Source organism: Chelonus insularis, unplaced genomic scaffold, assembly GCF_013357705.1.
Source record: "Chelonus insularis isolate UGA/USDA-ARS -01 unplaced genomic scaffold, ASM1335770v1 contig_130_pilon, whole genome shotgun sequence".
NCBI classification, from domain to species: domain Eukaryota; kingdom Metazoa; phylum Arthropoda; class Insecta; order Hymenoptera; family Braconidae; genus Chelonus; species Chelonus insularis.
Window position 1 is genome coordinate 869937 of NW_023276371.1, and position 23003 is coordinate 892939.

Consider the following 23003-nt stretch of genomic DNA (forward strand, 5'->3'; position numbering starts at 1 on the left):
AATATATAATAAATCATTTTTTGATTGTAGCGCGTGATTTGTGTTTATATAATTTTTGATTGTGACTATTGTGATTATATACAAATATTTATAAATATTAGAATAGCTAATTTAAAAATAATTAAATTAATTATAAAATTTATAAATAACAAGAAAGGTGAATGTATTAAATGACAGTAAAATTCAGATTAAGATTTATACATATATATATATAAATTATGTATTTTGTCATGTTTCTTCGTATAAATATATACAAAAGTTTGAGTATTATTTTTTGTAGATGCTTTTTCAATTGAATTGACTGCATTTTATATAAAGTATAAAAAATGTTTAAAAAAAAGATTCACTAGCCTAAATATAAAATATCTCTATAGAAAAAAATTGGAATGTATACATTGCACAATATTGATAATAGTTAATAATACAATAATAAATTTAAATTACTTAATTAATTAAGTACGAAGAAGATGCATAATAATATTATAAAATTACTGAATAGTACATGAATGATATTAAATGAGCAAGAGATCATTTTCCCAGGAATCAGTCATTGCAATTGTTATTTCATTTACGAAAATTAATTATTATTAATTAAGAAATAACAAACGTTATTTACAATTGCTGATAAACCTGGTTACTTGAGTACGAATAATTTCAAGCTAATACATCAAAAAATTAAAACAATACAATTAGGCTTATATGCACAGGCACTCACACATAGACATACTTATCAATTATTTATCAAATATGGCTTAAATAATTCAAAATGTTTAAGTACAGTCATGGCCACTGCTTAATATTATTTTTTTTAATATTATCTGTTTTTCATCAAATCCGATGTAAATGGCTATAATTAAGGTAGTATTCATTTTGTACCGCATTTTCTTGTCGACTGATTCGCTCATACCGGCGTCTCGGCATCAGTACCCTTCCTGCAACACCATAGACACTCTATTACATGCCTTGTAATTTTCATGTTCATTTGGAATAATTGACGGAGGGAAAAGTGGACAATGATATGATGAAATAATGAGCTTACCTCTTCACTTTAATTTTCCAACCGAGACCATCACCATTGAAAGTAAGCAGAGATCAGAGAAAAATACTGTTAGCTCAGAATGTTCCAACCCCACCTTCAGAAGCATTATAAAGGAACGTCAACCAAAGAAAAAAAAAGCAGTATTTTCTCATAGAGAAAAATAAACAATAAAACTAATAAATAAAAATGAAAAGTTTTCATAATACTAAAAAATTTTAATTAAAATTAATTTTACTTTTATAATTTAATGCTAATTAATCGAATTCATTATTCACCTTAGTATTTTATGAATATTTTAGTATCATGCATGCTCGAGATTAATCTTATCAAGAATAAAATGAAAATTGAGCGTAAACTATTAGCATTATCTAACTTACTCAGTCTCAGTGATAGTCTGTTCATAATGTTGCTGCTGTTGCCTCAATGCTGTTAATTCGTTGCTGTGATGAAGATCATGAGTCAGCGAGCTAGATAATATTCTTCCACTCATTGGCAAAATATAATCCGGTGAATCTTCTAACACAGTTGGTGTTATTTTTCCTCGCTTTAAACTTCCGTATCTATCTGAACCACTAAGATTATCATGTAAAGAACCATGAAGAGTTTGACCTCTTTTAAGACTTCCGTATCTCTCAGAGCCACTGTGATTATCATGATTTGAATTCTGTGAGTGATGACTCATGCTAGAACCAAGTATTCGTGATGACATTGAGAGCATATATGGTGTTGGAGAAACAGTGTGATCTTCCTCAGCTGTATAAGGGAACAAATATTTTTCTCCCAGATGATGATGTTTTTCTTCACCTTCGGAACAATTTTCATCTTGCATCATTTTTTGCGGTGAATTCATGTCTGGATAAGGCAACGGATTCGGACTTGATGTTTTATTAGATGCTATTTCATTATCTGAGATAGTTCCACCTGACCATTGACTCCCTCTTATATCAACATTTGTGGGCAAATAAGCTTCAGGTAGTTGTGAACTCCAACGCGGTGCATAAATTGGTTTAATATTTGGAAATAATTCTGTATTTGAGCAAAGAATATTCAAATGATCGGCAGGATTTTGATGAATATTTGGCAAATAACTGTGCGATATTGGTTGTTGTGTTGACACTCCAATATTTTTGTGCGATCTTGAAGTAACTTCTTCATCATCAGAACTGTGAGAGCTAGCAAGATCTAAGCTTCTTGCTCCATCTCCTTCGGCTTGTGAACCATCAGAATCAGATTCAGATTCTCTCCGCGATCCCCGAGGCTCATTAATATCTTGACGATTATGCAAAGTGGAATGATGAATTCGTGATGACATGTAGGGATCACGATCACTGTTGTAATTACTTGTGGATGTCGATGTATGTCTTAAGTGTCCATCACTACGGTAAGGGCTTGAACCGGTTTTATTTGTACTTCTTGACGTAGTACTACTAGTAGAGACACCAACATGAACTCGTCTACATCCAGTGCCACTATCATTATACGTTGATGAATAAGCTAATGCTGATCTTGATTGACCGTTGACATTTTGACTACTACTTGCATTACCCATACTACCATCTAATAATGGGCCTTTCTTTCCAAAACACCTTAACACACTCAAGTATAAATTTCTTCTTACTCTTCCGTTAATAAAGCAATAGCCGATAAGACTGAAAGCTGCGTGGGTGACAATTGCTATACAGAGTAAGTAAGATAACATTGACGAGTTTTCAGATGCATTTAAAACAGCCAAAGTCCATGTTGTTCCCAATAAAGGTAATGATGCTACTGATAACCATAAAAGCGTTCTCAAGTTACCAAAACCCATGATGTGTTCTTTAAGAGTAAATGCTGCTTTTACTGACATGATTAAAATACAAAAGTTGGTTATTACAACTACACATATTGGTCCAATTAAAGCCCAGACTACAGTTTCATAAATGGATAACCAACAGAAGTAGAAATTTCCATATTGATCCGCTCGTACACCTATAGTTAATCCAACAATTATTGCAGGCATTGCATACCCAATGGTATAATAAAATCTCATTTGCCCATGATTAACGTCCCTCATTTCTGTGAGCATACGGTAAAGGTGAATTGAGTCAACAAGAGTCCAAGCGAATGCACACAACCATGCGTAATGTAATCCGATAGCTGTCAATTTGCATGGAAATTCATTTGAAACTAGTGGACTTCGTGCTTTCAGAGCAATTAAGTATAATAACTCTGCTATAAGTACACATGAAATTAAATTTTTATGGATACTGTTGGAATTTGTTTCGCCACCACGAATTAAACTCAAGATTAATAAGGCAGTGAGTAAGAGAGGTAACGCCAACATGAATGCACTATAACTTGTCACATCCTCTAAAAGTGATGGCTCAGGTACATATTCAAGATCAAGGACGTCAGTTAGTACAGCAAATGTTGCTAATTGTAAATTTTTTACTTGAAGAATAACACCTTGACATGAACAATTAACTATTTGACGATACGAATTGGAGTCATCAATTTCTGTTGTACATCCAATTCTACTCCATTCACCTACGTTTCTTGCTGTGCTCCAATGAACACACTGTGGATTTGTTCGTATTTTTGCACCATCATCTTCACTAATCCATAGTTGTATTTGTACAGGTGATTGCAAGGTACTTGATAAAGATTTTGATCCGTTATCAGAAGGAATTAAAACAGAAATAGTCACAACAGGAGATCCTACTGCAACTTCAACTCCCCATCTGACATTTACTGAGTCATCGAATCTCTTTGGTAATAATGCACCAAGTTCTCTGTATTGTACATAACTCAATACAGCCTTGTCATTATTATCTTTTGCTTGATTTTTAACCTCCCCTGGAGTCATTGGCTGAATTCCTAATAAACTCAATGGAACTCTAATCTTGGAGTAAGGATCAAATCTTCGAGGATCAGCCATGTAATTATTATATTTCGGAAAGCTGATATATGGCTCTAAGTGAGTAGCAGGCGATAAGAATGCTGATGTGTCAGGCAAGATAACCCTTTTATCTGCATCTGGTGGTCTTGCTGTGGATGCTGAAGGATCTTCTTTATATTCTAACGTTTCATACCCAAATAAACTTTCAGAAGTGACTGTATCAAGTCCCATAACAACATTTGAATTAACAACTTCAAAAGGATCCGTAAAAGTATTATGTTGAGAACCTGTTAATATTTTTAAATATCTCGCCATTGCATCTAAAATTTTATCAGGTCCATGATCAGTTAGATCTAAAATTCTTTGCCATTTTTCTATGTGGTCTTTACTTAAAATTGCTCCAGCTATACCTACTAGATGAGGAACGTAATCTTTATCTTGATTGTGAGTTAAATGTAAATCAGCAAGACTTTCTTCATATTTCAAAAGAGCTAATAGAAGTGATTCAGTGATAAGGACATCAGCTCCGTACATATTTTTTCCTATTGCTACAGCAGAATGAAGGTCTTTAGCAATTTTCACTGCCATATCACGATTTAATGTTAAATCGCCCTTTTCAAGAGCTCCTAGATGATATCTATGCTCAAGAAAACCTTGTGATGTACAATTAAAAAGATCTGGAGATTGCCATCCACCTAATTTATCATCACATGATCTTGACGTTTTTCCTTCAGCAGTTCCTGGACAGTCTTCAATAGCAGTCATTCCAAATTTAGTCCTTGGCCACCATAATCCTTTAGCAAATGATCGAGGACAGCCATCATATACCACTTTACATCCTTCTTCAGTTACTTCAGCATAGGGATTAGGACAATCAGTACATGCTCTTCCTATAACTCCGTTTCTACAACGACATTGACCTGTTTCTGTATGACAACGAGGACCAAAGCTTCCTATTGTATAACAATCACATGGAATACATTCATCTTTACCAGGAGGTTGATAATGATTTTTTTTACAGTTACATTCTCCAGTTGTTTTATTACATGATGGATCGTAACCTTTTGATTCATCACAATTACATGGACCACAAACTGGAGATCCCCACCATGTTGCTGGACAAGGTTGATCAACTTGAACTTCACAATATTCACCAGAGTATTCTTCACTATTACACTGACATTTATATCCCCGTTTAGATGATAAATCTTCAATGCAAACTCCTGAGTCACTATGACAAGGATTCACATCACATATAGCTTCACAATTTTGTCCAACTCTACCAGCCTTACATACACAATCACGTGCTTGCCATTTTGAAATGCAAGTTGATTCTTCAGGACATGGAATATTACATTCATCATCTGCTTCACAGCCAATTTCAACATTTTCTTGAACAGTTGATCGTTGAAGAACACTTTGATTGGTACCAATTCGTAAGTCGTGAATACAACCTTCGAAGAATGGTAAAAATTCCGAATTTAATGATTGATCTGAACCACCAAGAAGAATTTTACCAACATAGAGTCCTTGGAGTTTAGCTGGTAACGGTGAAATCAAAGGACGATTACGATAATCCATATCCAAGGAAACATCTCCACTTTGCCAAATAATTTCAATTCGATGCCATTCTCCATCATTAATTGGCATAAGCGTTTTTATCATTTCTACACCATCAATAAAAGTCTCCAATCTTCCTTCTTTTAATACAAATAATGCCGAGCTGTTCTGTCCAATTTGAATATTCATAATAAAGACATTAGTAGCACGAGTACGTAAACTTAATGCAGTCATCCAAGGTAATTGAATTGGCCTTAAAAGTGGATTAAAACTAACCAGACCATTTCCACGGAATCTCCAAGGTTTTCCTACTTTTTCACTACACTGTGGTCCAGCAAAACCTTCTTCACATTCACAAAAATAACCAGACCAAATTTCTCTGCATTTTCCGTTATTATGGCAAGGCATTGAAGCACAGAAAGAACGTTTTTCCGGACAACCAACACTCGTTCCATTATCAGCAACAAAAGAGTTGAGATCAATGAATTTATAGTCAATATATAGATCACTTATACATCCGACAAAGTCTTTATTAGTTACTTGAAAGTCTGATGGAATTGCCGGCAACCCGCCAAGTTGCATTGGTCCCGTGAGATCTAAAAACCTATGACAGGTTTCTGTAACTAAACCGCATCGTGATTCAAGTATTTGCTCAGCAGTTCCAGCACATGACCATTTTTTACCAAGCCTGTCGCCGTATTTTAACGCTAATGCAACGTCACAACCGTCAAGTGCTATTGTAACAGTACGATTGATGTAAACAACTTCAACTTCATGCCATTGGCCATCGGAAACACCACCCGGAATTGTTGCTGAAGCTCTCGTAATTTCATCACCCAATGAAAAACTAAATTGGACTTCTGAGTTAACTATTTCTAATGCTATGAAATCATGTTTTTCATTATATCTTCCATTGTATAGTAGCAATCCTTCAGATTCTTCTGTTGCAAATTTTAATTTTAAATGTAATCGATGTCGTTGTTTAAGAGAACCAAATGTTAAAAATGAAGCTGGTCCAAAACTACGAGATCTTAATTCACAAAAAGGTGTTACATTTTCTAATGGATCTATTGCACAAGCTTCACACGTAAAACCACCACCATCATCACCACCTTTTGCAAGACATTTTGATCCTCCTCTACAAATATCTGGATTACATACTCCTTTATCTACAGATACTTCACAATTATTTCCTGTAAAATTTGGATTGCAAATACAGGTATAACCACTTTCTTTTCGTTTACAAGTACCACCATTTTTGCATGGATTAGAATAACAAAGATTGACTTCCATATCACAGAGATAAGCTTCTCTACTGCCAGTAAAACCTCGTGGACATTCACAAGAAAATGTTGTAACCGGATAAATAGGTCTGAAAAGAATTGTGTTGCTGCTTGCAAATCCTGATGCATTGCCAAACTTTAAAATGGTCACACATTCTTCAAAATTTAAACAAGGCTCTCGTACACATAAATTATCATCAAAAGGAAGGACTACAAGAGTTGAAAGTCTTGCTAAAATTCCACGGTTTAAATATACACGTTCTTGAAGGTATTGAGAAGAATAAAATTCCTCATTATTTCCTGGTTCAACTTTTTTAGCAGAAAAACTTACATTTAAAATTTTTCCATGCACATCAGTATCTTCTTGAACACTAAAAATAAAAATATTCTCTCGAGGGCATGGAATTATTGCTGCCAAGCCATCCACAAAATAATTTATAAGTGGACTAAGAAATGCTTCAACTGTCATGTCATCAATTCTTACAGTGATAGAATTATATAACATTTTATCAGTAATTAATCTGATCGAAAGTGTCATGGTTGCTTTTGCTTCATTAATGCCGTCTGTAACAGACACTTCCATCGTGGCAACTCGAGGTACATTTGTATTTAATTGCGGTGATAAGCTTATTTCTCCACTTGTTGTATTTAAAGTGATAAGATTTGCGCTGTTACCACTTAAAATACTGTAGACAAGTTTGTCAGTCACATCAGCATCTACTGCTGGAATTTTACCGATTGCAGAAGTAGGAAAAAAGTCTTTAAAATTATTAAATATTATCTGAAAGTCTTTAAGAACAGGTGCATTATCATTTACATCTGTTACCATTATTTGTACAAGAACATCAGATCTTAATGGTGGTGAAGTTGCTCGAACAAAAATTTCAAACTTTTTCTTTGGAGATTCATAGTCGAATTCTTCTAGAGTTACTAATACAGCTTTATTCTCTCCAGAACGAGTGTTTAATTGAAAACTATTGGCATCTTCACCTCCAACTATTGAATACTGTACAATAGCATTAGGGCCTTCATCAGGATCATGAGCATAAATTTCTCCAACAGACGAACCAATTGGTGAATTTTCTGGAATATAAAGTACTATTTTATCACTTTTAAATGATGGTGGAGAATCATTGACATCCTCAATCTTGATTATTATTGAAACAGCAGAAGAAAGTGGTGGATTTCCATGATCAATAGCCATTGCTTTCAAGGTATATCTTGCCACAGACTCTCTGTCTAATTGTTTCGCAGTCCTTAAAGTTCCTGTAAGAGAATCAATAGCAAAGGCACCATCTCCATTATCATCTAAAGTATATCTTACTTTTCCATTTAAATTCATGTCTGCATCAGTTGCTGATACTTGGAGAACTGAAATTCCAACTGACACATCTTCCGGAACTGTACCGGTGTACTGTGTAGCTTTGAATGCTGGTGCATTATCATTCACATCGGTGACGGAAATTTCAACGTCAGTTGTATCTGATAACGGTGGCACTCCTCCATCTTTCGCTGTCACTGTCAGTAAGTATCCTGAAGTCTTTTCCCTATCTAATGGTTTTGTTGTTGTTATTGCACCAGTCTGTTTATTAATTGTAAATTCAGAATTCTCCAATCCATCGACTCCTGTTCCAAGACTGTAAGTTACTTGAGCATTTTGACCAACATCAGAATCAGTTGCACTTACAATTAAAACTGTTGTGCCAACAGGAGCATCTTCAAAAACAGATACCGAATACGGAGCATTCTCAAATATTGGAGCATAATTATTAGCATCTGAAATATTTATATAAACTAATGCTGTATCTATTCTTCCGCCGGAATCTGAAGCAGTAACAGTTAATACAAATCTTTTTTCTTGTTTATAATCTAATGGTTGAGCAATAGTAATTAATCCTCCACCATTTTGTGAAGTTATAGAAAATCTTCCTCTAGTATTTCCAGCTGTAATATCATAATGAATTCTAGCATTTTCATCAGGATCAGTGGCAGTAACTAAGACAACTGAAGTACCAGGTGGATCATCCTCAGAAACAACAGCTTCATAATCTTTAAAATCAAACTTGGGATCATTATCATTAACATCAGTTACTGTAAGAACAACAGTTGCACTTCCTGATCTTGGAGGTTCACCAGAATCCGTAGCAATTACTGTGAATTGATACTTGGAGCATTGTTCACGATCCAATTGTTTCGTTGTGTGTATCCAACCGCTATCAACATTTACAGTAATAGGAAAATTTTCAGTAGATGCTCCAGAAAAATCTCTAGCACCTATTGAATATTTTATTAATGCATTCATTCCCTTATCACCATCATAAGCTTGTACTCGTACTATAGCATGACCGATTGGTACTCCTTCGGAAACAGTTTCTTGCAAAAGACTAGTAAAGAATCGCGGTGAATTATCATTAATATCTTCCACGTGAACAAGCAATTGAGTAGTATTTGCCCTTGCTGGTGCACCTCCATCCTGAGCTCTTACAACTATTCGATAAAGATCAGTGGTTTCATAGTCGAGAGGTTTTACAAGAGTTACATCACCATTCAGAGAGTCAATAGAAAATGTATTGTGAGCATTACCACCAATAATTACATATCTTACTGCAGCATTAACTCCAGTATCAGCATCAGTAGCTTTTATCTGAGCTATCACGGGATTTGTCGTGTAATCCATATTTTCCGGGACTGTTGTTGAATAAGAACGCTCTGAGAATTGCGGATAGTTATCATTATCATCAAGAACTCTAACGATCAAAGTGGTAGTTGTTGTTTTCCTTAAAGCTGGTGAACTTGCTAAATCATTAGCACTTATTATGACAGTATATACCTCAGTTTTTTCTCTATCAAGTTGAGTCCTTGTTGTAACAACACCTGATTTAGGATCAATTTTAAATGTCGCTGAATCTTCTGTAACTGAAGTCGTACCTCCACCAGTTGTTGAAACAATAGCATACTCAACTTCAGCATTTCTTCCAACATCTCTATCTGTTGCCTTAACAGCTATTACAGTTGATCCTACTGGAACACTCTCCCGTATCTCTGCTTCTCCTTCCGGCCTCTCAAAGCTCGGTGCATGGTCATTAACATCCAGAACATTCACTTGAAGAGTTGTCGTACCAGTTCGTGGTGGAAAAGAATCATCAACGGCTAAAATTCTATAATAATGTATATCCCCACTTTCGCGATCTAATTTTGTTTTAGTTGTAACTTTTCCAGTGACTGGATCCAATAAAAAAAGTGCACCAGATCGAGTATCGACAAGAGACATCATAGAGTAGTGAACAGTGCCACCTTCTGGATCTCTTGCTTTAACAACTTTAACCAGTTCACCAGGTTCTTTTTCTTCTTCAACATCAGCCGTATATAATTCTTCTTCAAAAAAAGGCGATCGATTTCTTAATTCTCTTCTTACTCTACGGCCAAGATCAGTATCATCCAACTGTTGATGATGAAAAACAATTTTCAATCTATGTTCAGCATCCACCAAATGTGTCGTGCTACATCTCAATGTCATGGACACTGAAATCTTCCATATAGGATCTATAAGACATTGCTCAGACGATGATACAAGATCTCCTGCTGCTCCTTCAATTAGAAACCTAGAATCTGCCACACCTCCCCACCGTGTGTCGCATTCTTTTAATACTGTATGAGGCAGGAAATCTCGAAGAGCAGCAACTAATTGTGAAGCACGTAGACATATCTCTGTAAACTTGTCGGTACTTGGCATCGCATAAGATGCCAAGGTCTCAGCCGTCCAGCCTCTTGTTGCTGCAAGATCCTCATTTTCACCACCACAACCTGTGATTAAAACTCTCAACGGTAGACTATAGTAATCAATATTCGGTCTACCAAGTCGCGAACTTGTTGAGTCAACATAAAAGGTAAAAAGACGTGGATATTGCAATCCTTCGCAATTTAAACTTTTTGCTAAAATCACTCTACCATTGTGTGGATTAACTTTAAGTAACTTGCGAGCAAATCGTGCTGTACGATCAGTTGAAACCTGGTACTTTCTTTTGCCTCCAAGTCTTGGAACACCTGCCTCAAATACTAGAGTGCCGGGTGGTAAGTTTGAGGACAATACAGCCAAATAACCCTCAGTCACGTGCCATAATACTGCTAGAAAGCAGAAAAGTATCCATATTGTCCTCGCCATGTCACACTGTGATCATCTTCAATATACAGATCATTTTCTTCCTTTATCCTCGCTCCATGCGTCTTTTATTCAAGACTCTCGATTGGCTGAACAGGATTGTTGCCTCCACATTCATTCTCAGCTTCCTGAAACATAGAAAGAGAGAAAACCCATAAACATTCAAGTGTTTGTGTTAAGATCGTTTCCTTAAGAAATAAGAAAAGAAAAGAAATACATATTAAAGATAAAACATGAGTTCGTTTTATATACGTGAGCAAGGAAAGGCTTTAGTAAGTATCCAAGTTTTATTTTATTTCATCGTTTTGTCTCATCGGTTTCAACGTGTGTAGACTAGTTGACCATATGAGATGGTAGAAGCGCAAAGAGAGAGAGATAAAAAAAAACAAGAATCGACCAGTGGCGTTCACTGGCACGCGAATGATGGCCAGTGGTATCGTTCGGTTTTATATACACTCTCCACTCCATAGCTGATGTAGTACTATATATCTTGGGTCATGTATTTTTATTGAACATAATAAAAATAATATCTAGGTAATAATAATGATAAAAAAAAGAGCTATTTCTATCCAACTCAATATTATGACATATTCTAATAATTTAATTTTAATAAAATATTCATAAATATGACTCTAAAAATATTCATTAATATTATCTTGTATCATTTAAAATAAAAATATGTATTATACATCCAAGTACCGAGGAATTTAACAGGAACACTTTTTTTTATAAATAAAATAACATACCTAGTAATGAACTCTATAATTTTAATTGCAATGAGAGTAAGTTAATTAGCAAAAAGGTGTTCAGAGGATCAAGAAAAAACTGACAAATATATCCTCTTATAATTACAAACTTTATTAACGTCACGAACAAATTAGTGTGTTTGGTTGAGTTTTTCTATTCCTCTAACGGTATCAAAATCTTTATTTACTTATTTAACTCCAAAATAAGTTTTATTTCTTTCAACTGTTTTTCAATACCATTAATGACTTAATAAGTAATTATTTAATCTACTATATTACAATGATTTATACTTATTAAAGAGATAATGATATTGATAAAATATTTAGCATAAATAAATATTTATAAAAACTCAAGCAAAAATATATAAAACACTTAAAAGCAATATTTTCTGGATATTTAACATAAAATACGAAATATATACTAATCGATAAGATATATTTTCTTATCAGAGTAATTATTCCAGGTCCATTTCAATGTATAATCCAAGAAATAATTAATTGCAAGTCAAAAAAAGGTCTACAGTTGCAAGAAAAAAACAACAAATGGAGAATTAAATGTGATACGACGTATTGAATGCAGTGGATAAGCAGCTTACATTCACCTGTAAGATATATTTCTTTTATAAGAGGTAAAGAATATATACATGAAAGAAAGAAAGAAAGGAAGAGAGATGAAAGATGAGAAGTGGCTCAGATGTCCCTTGGAACTCTCCATTTGATCCCGATCAAGACTATCAAGAGTCTTCTCTCATATTATATTATATATACTTGAACGAACAACTTGAATCCTAAAGGGTTTCAGTCTTTTAGTTTCCTAGGGTATCATTTTCGGTTAGGGAGGTCGAACGAATACGCCAATCTTGCAAAACTATTAATTATAAGGTCCAGACTCATCTGATGGAGTGAAATTTGTGCGGAATCCGGTTCCATACCAATTATCAAGGCAAGGCGTTCGACTAAACCACCAGAATTGCTTCTCAATCTTCGTTGTTTCTTCGTTGTATTCACAATTATCGTTTTTGCTGATTTTTTTTTGTTCTTTCAACCTTTTTGACGCTCTATATCCTTTCTATACCCTCGAGTTAACAATACCAAACTCGTCTGGTATACCTTCAAGGGTCATTTTGGTATGGAACGCTGTCTTCGAGACACCCGGTATGGCTATTACTGTAACCGGTGTACGAGTCCTGCCACCTCAAGGCCATCAAGCCCCCTGAGATATTCGTCTCCTCTAGTGTGTCCAGAAATGCAACTCTCCACGCATCTTTCTCAGATAAAGTTATTTCGATACTATTTTTCTTGAAACTTATTAAAATGTTTTATTGGATTTGATGACAATTATATTGGTAATTATTTAGAATCTTGAAATGACTATTTCTAGCTACAGAAATAATCCTAGATGTTCATGACAAATTTTTTAGAATCATTTTTATCTGAAGATTCAATTCTAAATAATTACCATTATATCATGACTTTTTTAGGTAATGAAAGTTATTACAAGTATTATTGTCTATGTTACTGTAATTAATTACTTAAAAGCTGGTTCAATATAAATAGAACAAGTTTTATATTTAATTGAACTCTACTTTGTTCTAGTATCATTAATTTTGTGATATAATGATTAGAGTTGATAGAGGATGACTAGACCAGTTGATGAACACCACCCAGAAGATGAACAAATGGTTAAAATTATTAAAAAAAAATACTAATTAAAATGTAATAAAATATTTCTTGTCCTTTAAAGCAAGGTTGGGTTGATGAAAAGAAAAATGAAATTCATTTAATAAATATTAAGTTTTGATTTTTTATTCATCAATTGGATGTCCATCTTAACTGTTCATTAATAGATAATATATTTACTTGATTCTTTAGAACTAAAAAAAAAAATACCAAAAAGTGATAGTATCTTGTCTTCAAACTTTCATTGTATTTTAAAGAATGCAATTAATCACAGCAATTTTTTGCAGTAATTAATTTTCTTTTCTCTCGAAGAGAAGTTGAAGCTGGAGAAAGAAAGAAGTGTCAAGTTAAAATCACTGGTAAAAATGTAAAAAAAAGTTAAGTAACCACACGTTTTCTTTATAATTGACAATAATGCATGTGATGATACAAGATTTAATCAATTATTATTTACATAAAATTGCATATCATTTTAATACCATTTTTCTTTTATAAAATAACTTTATTACACTCTAGGTTCTAAAATTAAATGACATGCTAGGATTCTAGAAAAGTAATATGTCTTATAAAAACAAAAAGCTAATAATAATAACAATTGCATTTGTTATAAACAATAAGAAAAAGTTCTCACGAACTAGATAAGAGAGATAAACATTAAATATAATTAATATTACCATAATATAATTATGAACAATTGTAAATTAATTTTGAAAAATAAGTATTATTTATAACAATTGAATGGATTGTAAAAAAATTTTTAAAAAATCGTTTCTACTAACACGATAAGAAAGATAGGTTTTGAATGTGATTAACATTGTCAGAAATAAATAATTAACGATTGTACATTGTTTTTAACGACTAAGTATTATTTATAATAAATTTGATTGTTATAAATAATAAACAGTTTAAAAAGTAGCCTTTGTCATTTCTGATAACCTTCTCTTCATGTTTGTAAAGTTTCATCGAAATCGATTTAACTGGTTCTGAAGATTGAATCCGATTTAATTAATGTAAATACATGGAGATAATTTTATAGTAATTTTTACTAGTCAAATTACGGTAAAATTTACTAACAAAGAAATTAAAAATGTCTCGGTTTTTTTTATAGTAAAAATACCTAAAAAAAAAAACTTGGTCAAAAGCACTGTTCTGGTTGAATCTTAAATAATCAAGATTAATTAATTTCTCAACTATTTTTTAAAAATATTTTATCTCCCTTATCATAAAAAAAAAATAATTAATTTCACTTCCATGCTTCTTTTTTATACGTTAAAATTCGCAAGAGTTTTCTTTTAAAAATCCTCAACACTTAATAGCTTTCGGAAATAATTTATTTTCATCATAATGATGGTTATTATTATAATTTGAGGGATAATGCATAGCTGAGCGTCGCAATGCGTCAAGTAAACAGTATTTGTTACAGAAACAAGTAAAAAATTCAATAAACCCCTTAGGGCAATTGAGAAGAAATGTAGCGTGCACTGCATGTCGTTCTTTTGTATCCACAGAAGCATCAGAGAGAAAGAGAAAGAGAAGTTGAGGGAATTGTTGAGGGAATCACGTCAATTTTTCCTTTTTATTTTAACATGTACATATAAGTATAACAATTGTTTCGTTGGGTGTATGTGTTCCCTCAAGCGGTGTCGTGTGACTTGCGAAAGAAGAACTCAAGGATGGGGAAGAAATGAGAGCAAACCCCCTTTTATACTTAAAACAAGTGTGTGACTTTACTCATACACTTGTATATACACACTTTTACACTGTAAATATCTACTATACTAGTACATAGGCAAAAGGAAGATATTTAACGCAGATAAAAGTTTTACAGAAGAATGCTTGATTTTATAAAACTTGTTCCCATCATCCACCACACTTGGTCCATGTACACCAAACGAGTTTTAGGTACCATCAGTTTCATGCTTAAATAACATTTTTACTGATAGTAAATTAAGATGCATTCAACATTTCTTTAACTTACTTAACTTAGAGAAACATTTTTAAATCTCCAATGACTTTATCAAGATAACAAACAGCATAAAACTTGGAAGGTATAATATACAAGCTAACCTTTTATACAACTTTATAAACCAACTGATAGTTGGAAAAAAAACTTAAAAACATCTAGAAATACTTTTTATTGTTGGTTTTTTTCAATAAAATCTAATTGTTTATTTTATTATTCAAGTAATAATCATCTAGATGATTATGTAAAATTTAAAAAAAATTAATTAGATGAAGAATGACAAAATTTTGGAGTTTATAGAGAATTAAAGTATGTTTGTTTTATCTATGTTATGTAATAATGATATTTATGTGGTGATAGGACAGCTGGTGTTATTGATGATTATTTGAATTTAAAGGTATTAAAGCATAACTGTATTGAAAATCATGGGGGTCTTCTTATCTACACATTTTATCTTTATTTGACTTCCTAGATAAATAATCATCATTCTAAAACACTATCCTGCCACTTTATTTTGATGAAAAAATTATACACTAGTTAAGATTTTAATCAAAACATATTTATTAAATTTCATTAGCAATGATCATTACTGATATGAATTTTTATATCCCACAATATTTATAAATATAGCATTTAAAATATTAAGAAACTAAATTCCATTGGTTTTTAAAAGTTATAATAAATTACATAGTTCCTTTTATAAAATGTCCCAAGAGATTTCTCTTCAGACTCAGTTGTCATTGTGCATTTCTAAAAAGTAGAGTAAAGAAAACTATTCTTTTCGTCTCAACCATTTCTGTGATTCTATATTTAATGTTCCATGAAATAAATAATCATTGTGTCAGGTAAATGACTTTTCTCATTATTTTCCTTCAAAACTTTTTCCAAACATCTTTTTTAAATTTACCATCAAATAACCTCTTTACACCTTTCTCAAAAAATACTTCACTTCAAATGAACAATTATCTAATGCAACAGTTACATATATTATTTATCAAATAAATAATAAATTAAACTGTAACATCATATATTATTTGAATAACCCTAGTGTGTACAAAAATAAGTACATTGTACTTTCCTTTATCGATCGACAGATGAAATAAAATTACTCATTCTCATAATTCCATGTGTTGGTGTAAAATGTATGTATGTAAAAAAAAAAGAAAAAATTTAATTATTAGAAAAAGCATTAGAGCATAAGGCAATAACTAAATAAAGAGTAGGGTGAGGATCAAAACATGTCAGGACAGTAGGGTGTTATGCGAGTGACTCATGTTATCCAGATTCGACGCCATCCGTAGTTGGAGAGACTATCGATTTGCTGTGGCAACAAGAGGGAGGTTACTGAAAAGAGAAAGAGACCCAGGGAGACTTGTACATTCTCTATACACTTTGTTTAGCCCTTAACAAAATGTGTAGCATCTAAATTTTTTCTCAACTAAGGCATCACGCGCCTGAGCTGGCGTTTTATTGTGTGCGATATAGGTGCTTACCACGAATATAAAAGCCATGATATCGATCGACGAATAAATAAAGAGTCACTGCGGTTGACGAACTCGTCCATCCAGTTCGTTGAATAGACTTTAAGTATCATATGATCTCCTCTACGAATTCGCTGACACGCGTCGACAAGGGATCGTGTTTATTACTTTATTTCGTATTAAAATATATCGGAACCTTCTTAAATAACACAAAACCGATAGTGGAATTTACTAAATCCGGTTTTTCAACACGACAGAATTGAAAAAAGTGATTAAGATGTAATTACTACTACGGAGTTGAGATCATGTTTTGTATTTTTATTCTCTCCGCCGGCTTCACAAAATAACGATCAATGCAAATGATTTACTGGAAATTAAGAAACAAATTTTATTCTTTCAATATTATTATTGGTTAGTAATCAATTTAAATAAATTTATAATAGAAATATCAATGAATTTTTTTTTCCTTTGATTGTCTAAATAAATTTAATATTGAAATAAAGTTGCAAAGTTTAAAAAGAGACTCCGACAGTTGTCTTTTTATGTTAATGAGCTACTGCTTAACATTTTTTGATACTGATTTTTTGCTTTATTTTTTTTTCGTTCAGGTGGATGAGTAGATAAAATGCATATGTCGGATTTAATTAATGGAGCAGATTTGTTCGTGGGAAAACCGGCGTTGAACGAACCCGCGCACCCAACAGGGAATCGCGCACCTTTATTGTGCTTGGAGGTACATACCCGCGAGTGTCAAGTACGTATAAAGTATTGGAGTCAGAATATCTAGAGGGTCACTCACCGCTTTATCAAGGTCACTAAAGGACCTGTCACGTGTATTTTTACAATTAATCCATGGAGTATTGTTTTAAACAAAATTCACTAATAATTAGTTAATCCATTTACACTGGTTAAACTTGTCAGAAAATTTCTTTGAAAGTAACAACACTTGGGAGACATGAATAAAACTTAAACGGTGTGTATCGTACGGCGTCTGCCACCACTACTGAAGCGCAATATGTCAGGGTATCCATTTCACCCACGATCACACACGCTCTGGTGGCTGTCAGTTACCTACTTTATCAGCTAAATTTCTGTTTTTTAAATTCTTTCTATTCAAAGTGTAAAAAAATGAAATAAAAATTCATTAAATACATTGTAAATAATTGCAATTGTTTTTTAAATTAATTTTATTATAAAAATGCATTCGTTGTAATTAACAATAATTTTATGTGGAAAATGACATAATGTTTAAGTAGTACAACTGCTAATTTAATTAAATTATTTACCTAAGGAAGGAGAAAAATTAACGAATAATTTGGTTTTAAATTAATATTCTATATTATTATAATAGGCATGGAAAAACAATCCACTGATTGTCGTAAGTGTAATAGTTAAAATTGACTAAGAAGCTAATTCTAGTGAAGACATTTTTTTATCATTCAAGAAGAAAAAAAAATATAATACGAGCAATCAACAATTTTATAATTAAATAACATAGATATGTGAAATTTAACAGCATTCTCTAATTAATCTACATAATAATCAATTTTAGCTTAATGAAACTCCATTTGTACAATGATTATGATTTTTACATAACAATGATAATACTGGTAGAGTAATCAATTGATATATTTATAAACAAGTGGCATTTGAAAGCTTAATAAAGCGAACTATACGTAGTGTATAAATTCATTTATATCCGCGATGTTGGAATGTCATTATGTTTACTTTTATTATATATATATATAAAAATAATCTATTATTTACGTATTCAAATATTCTTGCAAAATATGTGCTAATTACTATTCTTTGTCAATATTAGAAAAATTTTTAATTAATTAAGCAGTCATATAACATTATAGTACGCATGTGTAATAAAACAATTTTTTACAAATTTCATTAAAAATAACATATTTTATATATTTTTAATAATCCAAATAATAAAATATTCTTTTTTTTTTAACCTTCTTTTTCTGTTATAAAAAGTTTCTTAATTTTCTTAAATAAAATTATCAAATATATCAAAATATTTAAAATTGACCTATAAAGCCGTTTCTTCCTAAATGAGCAAAAATTTTTACTTAAGTGTTAAAAAAATTAAAGCTTTAATTTACGAATTGATTTTTCTATCTAAAATTCACTTGTGTTTATATTATTAAAGATAAATTATATTAATTACTTGATTAAAAATCATAAATAATAATAAGTAGTTTAAAATGATTTTAAATGTACTATAATTTACGTTATTTTCCTATTAAGTGGTGTTTTTTATTAACAATATTATTATTAGAAATGTTAAAAATTATCTAAAAATGTCAACAAGGAATCACCTAAATATTGTCAGCATCATTTCTATAATCACGATGTGATGAACTCGGTACTATAGATGCTCTCGAGGCTTCAGCTAATTCGGTAAGTAATAAAGTCTCACCGTCTAAGTCCATAGAAGTTATGCGATCACTACCACTACCTCCCTGACGATTACTAATACTTCTAGCAAACTTTCTTATGGCCTTATCTCTACGTTGTTTATGTCTTTCAGCTTTTAAACGTGTAAATTCATCATCAGAACTACCGCTAGCAATTTTACTACTTGCAGTTGATGAAGAGCCAATACTTATATTATCTGCAGTTGCTTCAACTATAGCACCACTTCCACTATGTCCGCCACCACCATCTTCGAAAGAGCCCGCAAAACCATCAGGATTTGACGCCATTAAGTCCGTTGATGATATTTGTGTTCTAAAAGTAAATAAAATTATTCTTTTACCATTTCAAGCTGTCACAAAGTTAAGTTATTGATGTTATTTGATCATAAAGATAAGGCATACATGATGAATGTTGAAATAATTTAAAATTTTAATGCTCCAAATAATTTTTAATACTTCTTTTTTTTTGTATACCAACCTAATGCCACTGAGGGGACGTATTGCGGCATTTCCTCCAGCTGGTGCACTAGTTGATAATAAATCTCCATTGCGTCTTTTTTTAGGAACGTCCATAGGAGCACTTGCTGGTGGTGGACCAGGTTGATTGAAAATATTTTGTACATGTGGACGAGGAGGCTCTGGTGGACGCATTGATGAAATAGTCATTTGTTCATCTACTTCTTCAATAACACCAATTCTAGTAGAACCTCCTGCACCAGCACTTGTACCATACCGGGCTTGTAAGGAAGCTGCAGAACTTGAATTTGGTATCCTACCGGGAGTTTTTGTACCACTACCGTCTGGTCTATCTTCTTTACTAAATAATCTACGTAAAATACTTGTTACACTATTAACCCGCGTTAATGAACCACCAATATTACTTGGAGTCGAGCCACTACCAGCATAAATCCTGTCACGTGCACTCACTCTACTGGCACTTCTTGATATTTTTCCGGCCATAAAATGAATTCCTGATACTGCATCATCAGCAACATCATTATGAAATTTACTTGAATATCCCATATCTCCAACATTTGCCATTTCATCTATTCTCACTGAAGAAGGCTGAAGTTCTTGTTGTGCTGCAGATAATTGAATTCCAGCAGTTGATGGTTCAGGATGTTCTTCGCGGAAAGGCTGTGCTGCTGCTGTATATGGTAATTCTACAGGGAATATTTCATCCCAATATTGATCTCTTATTAATTCTGGATGATCATGATGCATTTCATCAACAATTAAGTACACTACTTGTAGATTTCTATCTACAATCCAATTAACTTCAAAATCATCATCATCTTCTCCAAATGGATTTATCAAAGTTTCAGCTACTTTGAGCCATCCCATGTAAAAAAAGAATTGAAGAGTTGTAAAAACGGGAAAATAAAGATCAATTGTCGATGTTGATGTTGAACTAGCTACATACTGTCTCCCCATTACACTTGTTAAAAAATATGTATAAACCGCTAAAGTAACAACCTGAGTATAAACAAGTGGTACTGAAATGGTGTCATAGTGTATTAAATTTCCGCAATTGCCGCGAAATTTATTAAGTTCATCTATCAGTGTCTTGACTGCAAAATCATCACGAATTCGGCCTTCTTTTCTAGCTCGTGTTACAATACTTGAAGCCCACACTATTGGTAGCCAGTGTTTACTTGGCTTAGGAAATTTTGCATTAAGACTTTGAAAGATAGTGAGCTCGTTTTCTAACAAAAGTCCAGCGTCTACGAAATGATCTAACGTTGGAAAACGTTTCTTTACACGTGGCGATACACTGGCTAATACAAGAGTTAAACAAACGCAAACGTATCTGAAAAGATTTAAACTCAATTAATATTCAAATTCTAATGATGAACATAATTATTGTACTATGAGGTAAAATTATCATAACAAAATCTTTGGTAACATACCTTACAATAGTACGTCTCATGAGTCTTCCTCTTTCATCATTACCGTGAATAGTTGCTGATACAAAAACAGCGATTGAGTCAGGCCATGGAATGGAAATATATTGATTCCACCATCGTGTCATGACAACACTAACGTAAAATCCAAGCACGAATGATAATGGTATAAGATCACTGTATTCATTACAATAAGCAACTATTGCCTCAAATGTTTTTTTCTTTTCCGTATCCAAAGCAAAACGATAGATACACGAAAGTGTATAGTATATAAAGAGAAAAAGAGCAAGATCTAGCCAGACTAATTTATAAATACTAGCTCGCCATCTAAAAAGATAAAATAGATTAAATTGATTGGAATTATTATAATATGTATAACATAAATTATTCGATTACCTTAATAATAGTTTTAAAAAGCATCCTAGGCCTCGACAAGTGGCTACTTCAGCCGTGTAGGAAACAGTCATATTTTCAACTTTGATTTATCACACTTAAATAATTAGTATAATTTTCTATTTTTATTTCTTCGAAATCATACATTTATAATTGAATAATTCATTATTACTTTGACCTATTTTTTGCGTCTTTAATCATAAATATACGTAATAATCCAGTTGTGGTTGACCTACATCAACATCCGGGTAGATAAAAATCAAAATGTATTTGTTCAATTGGTATTCACAATTGCAATTCATGAGTATCTCATACTTTTCATCATATATTTAATTGGTGTTGGTTAGCTTGTAATAATCAGATGTATTATCATTTATAAAAAAATCTTCAAAGGCAATAAAAGTAGTGTAAGTATCAATTAGCACCATCAATTGTCATGATTATTTTTTATACTGCTTTCCGTTTCATTCTTCTTTATTTCGAATAAATTATTTAGATTCTATTGTCTCCTTCGATTGTAGTTCAAATTAATTACCTAGAATGTAATTGTTTTTTTTTAATTTTTCATTAATTATATAGAAAAATTAAGATATAAAAAACAACAAAAAAAATAATAATTTCCACGAATTACGTGTACGTAATTGACAAGTTTATACTCATTATCTACAAATAATATATCCACGGATATTTTCTTCTTTGAAAAGTTTTATTTTAAAAAAAATTGATTCAACTATCGCATAAAATAAAGATATCTTATCACATAATTAATTATAAATAAATGAATAGTTGTTGAATTAACTAGTGACACTATATTTCTAGATAGCATTCGAGGAAATTTTCAAATTATCACACCAAAAAAATGTACTTACATGTTACGTGTACACAATATACGTATGATATAGGTTATTTAAGTTTGCCAAATGTTGCAAAATCTCTTATTGTTACGTAAATATGATAAAAAAATTAAATAACAATTAATAAAATTGATATTATTAATACATTTTAGGCCACATTCAATTGATTATTAACTAAAAATGACTAATAATAGGCAACTGTCAACTTGTAGCGTCAACTACAACAACCATCAACAGCCATTACACAGACACTACTGTACTTTTCTATGTAACGTACAAATCAAACCATGTGATTCGTCGTCTTGAGACAATAATAAATCACACATGTAACATATTTTATGAAGAATACATATCACGTCAAGTACATACATTCTTTTTACAAGGTAAACTAAAATTGACATGTAAATAAAAAAGTACAGAAAGAAAAAAATTTATTCACTTTAAACAAAATTTCAATGAATTTATATTAAATAGCATGATATAGTTATTTTCTTTGTCTTTACTCATGACTTTTATAACTAACTATTACGTATATTGATTCAAAAAAATATCGATGAAAATGAAGGTAAAACTATGTTGATTATAAATATGTTATTTTATTGAATTGTTATAAAATTTTAATTCAAAAGATAAA

General features: G+C 32.0%; 2 protein-coding genes across 6 annotated transcripts; both read right to left on the minus strand.

The window, feature by feature from the left end:
- Positions 1 to 403: 403 nt before the first annotated feature.
- On the minus strand, positions 404 to 17777 carry stan (Protocadherin-like wing polarity protein stan). Of its 5 annotated transcripts, none has more exons than XR_004690743.1 (4): positions 17589 to 17777; positions 1417 to 11047; positions 1040 to 1133; positions 404 to 932 (listed from the first exon to the last, which is right to left on the minus strand). XR_004690743.1 is itself a non-coding variant. In XM_035088843.1 (4 exons), exons 2-4 carry the CDS (start codon positions 10920 to 10922, stop codon positions 921 to 923), a joined length of 9525 nt encoding a protein of 3174 aa, XP_034944734.1. In that variant the 5' UTR covers positions 10923 to 11047; positions 17589 to 17777; the 3' UTR covers positions 404 to 920. The 5 variants fall into 5 exon arrangements, 3 of the variants coding, with proteins under 3 accessions (XP_034944734.1, XP_034944712.1, XP_034944720.1); XM_035088843.1 differs by having other exon boundaries at positions 1040 to 1046; XM_035088821.1 differs by having other exon boundaries at positions 404 to 951; positions 1040 to 1046.
- A 1066-nt stretch (positions 17778 to 18843) lies between these two features.
- On the minus strand, positions 18844 to 22776 carry LOC118070312 (bestrophin-4). Its single transcript, XM_035088856.1, has 5 exons — positions 22385 to 22776; positions 21519 to 22050; positions 21129 to 21449; positions 19697 to 21028; positions 18844 to 19531 (listed from the first exon to the last, which is right to left on the minus strand). Exons 2-5 carry the CDS (start codon positions 21587 to 21589, stop codon positions 19120 to 19122), a joined length of 2136 nt encoding a protein of 711 aa, XP_034944747.1. The 5' UTR covers positions 21590 to 22050; positions 22385 to 22776; the 3' UTR covers positions 18844 to 19119.
- Between the last annotated feature and the right edge of the window lie 227 nt (positions 22777 to 23003).

Coding starts and splice junctions, on each gene's coding strand:
- stan (XM_035088821.1), bottom strand. CDS start 10,922: ATGGCGAGGACAATATGGATACTTTTCTGCTTTCTAGCAGTATTATGG.
- LOC118070312 (XM_035088856.1), bottom strand. CDS start 21,589: ATGACTGTTTCCTACACGGCTGAAGTAGCCACTTGTCGAGGCCTAGGA. Junction 21,450..21,518: donor TTTTTAAAACTATTATTAAG/GTAATCGAATAA, acceptor TTATCTTTTTAG/ATGGCGAGCTAGTATTTATA. Junction 19,532..19,696: donor CGTCCCCTCAGTGGCATTAG/GTTGGTATACAA, acceptor ATTTACTTTTAG/AACACAAATATCATCAACGG.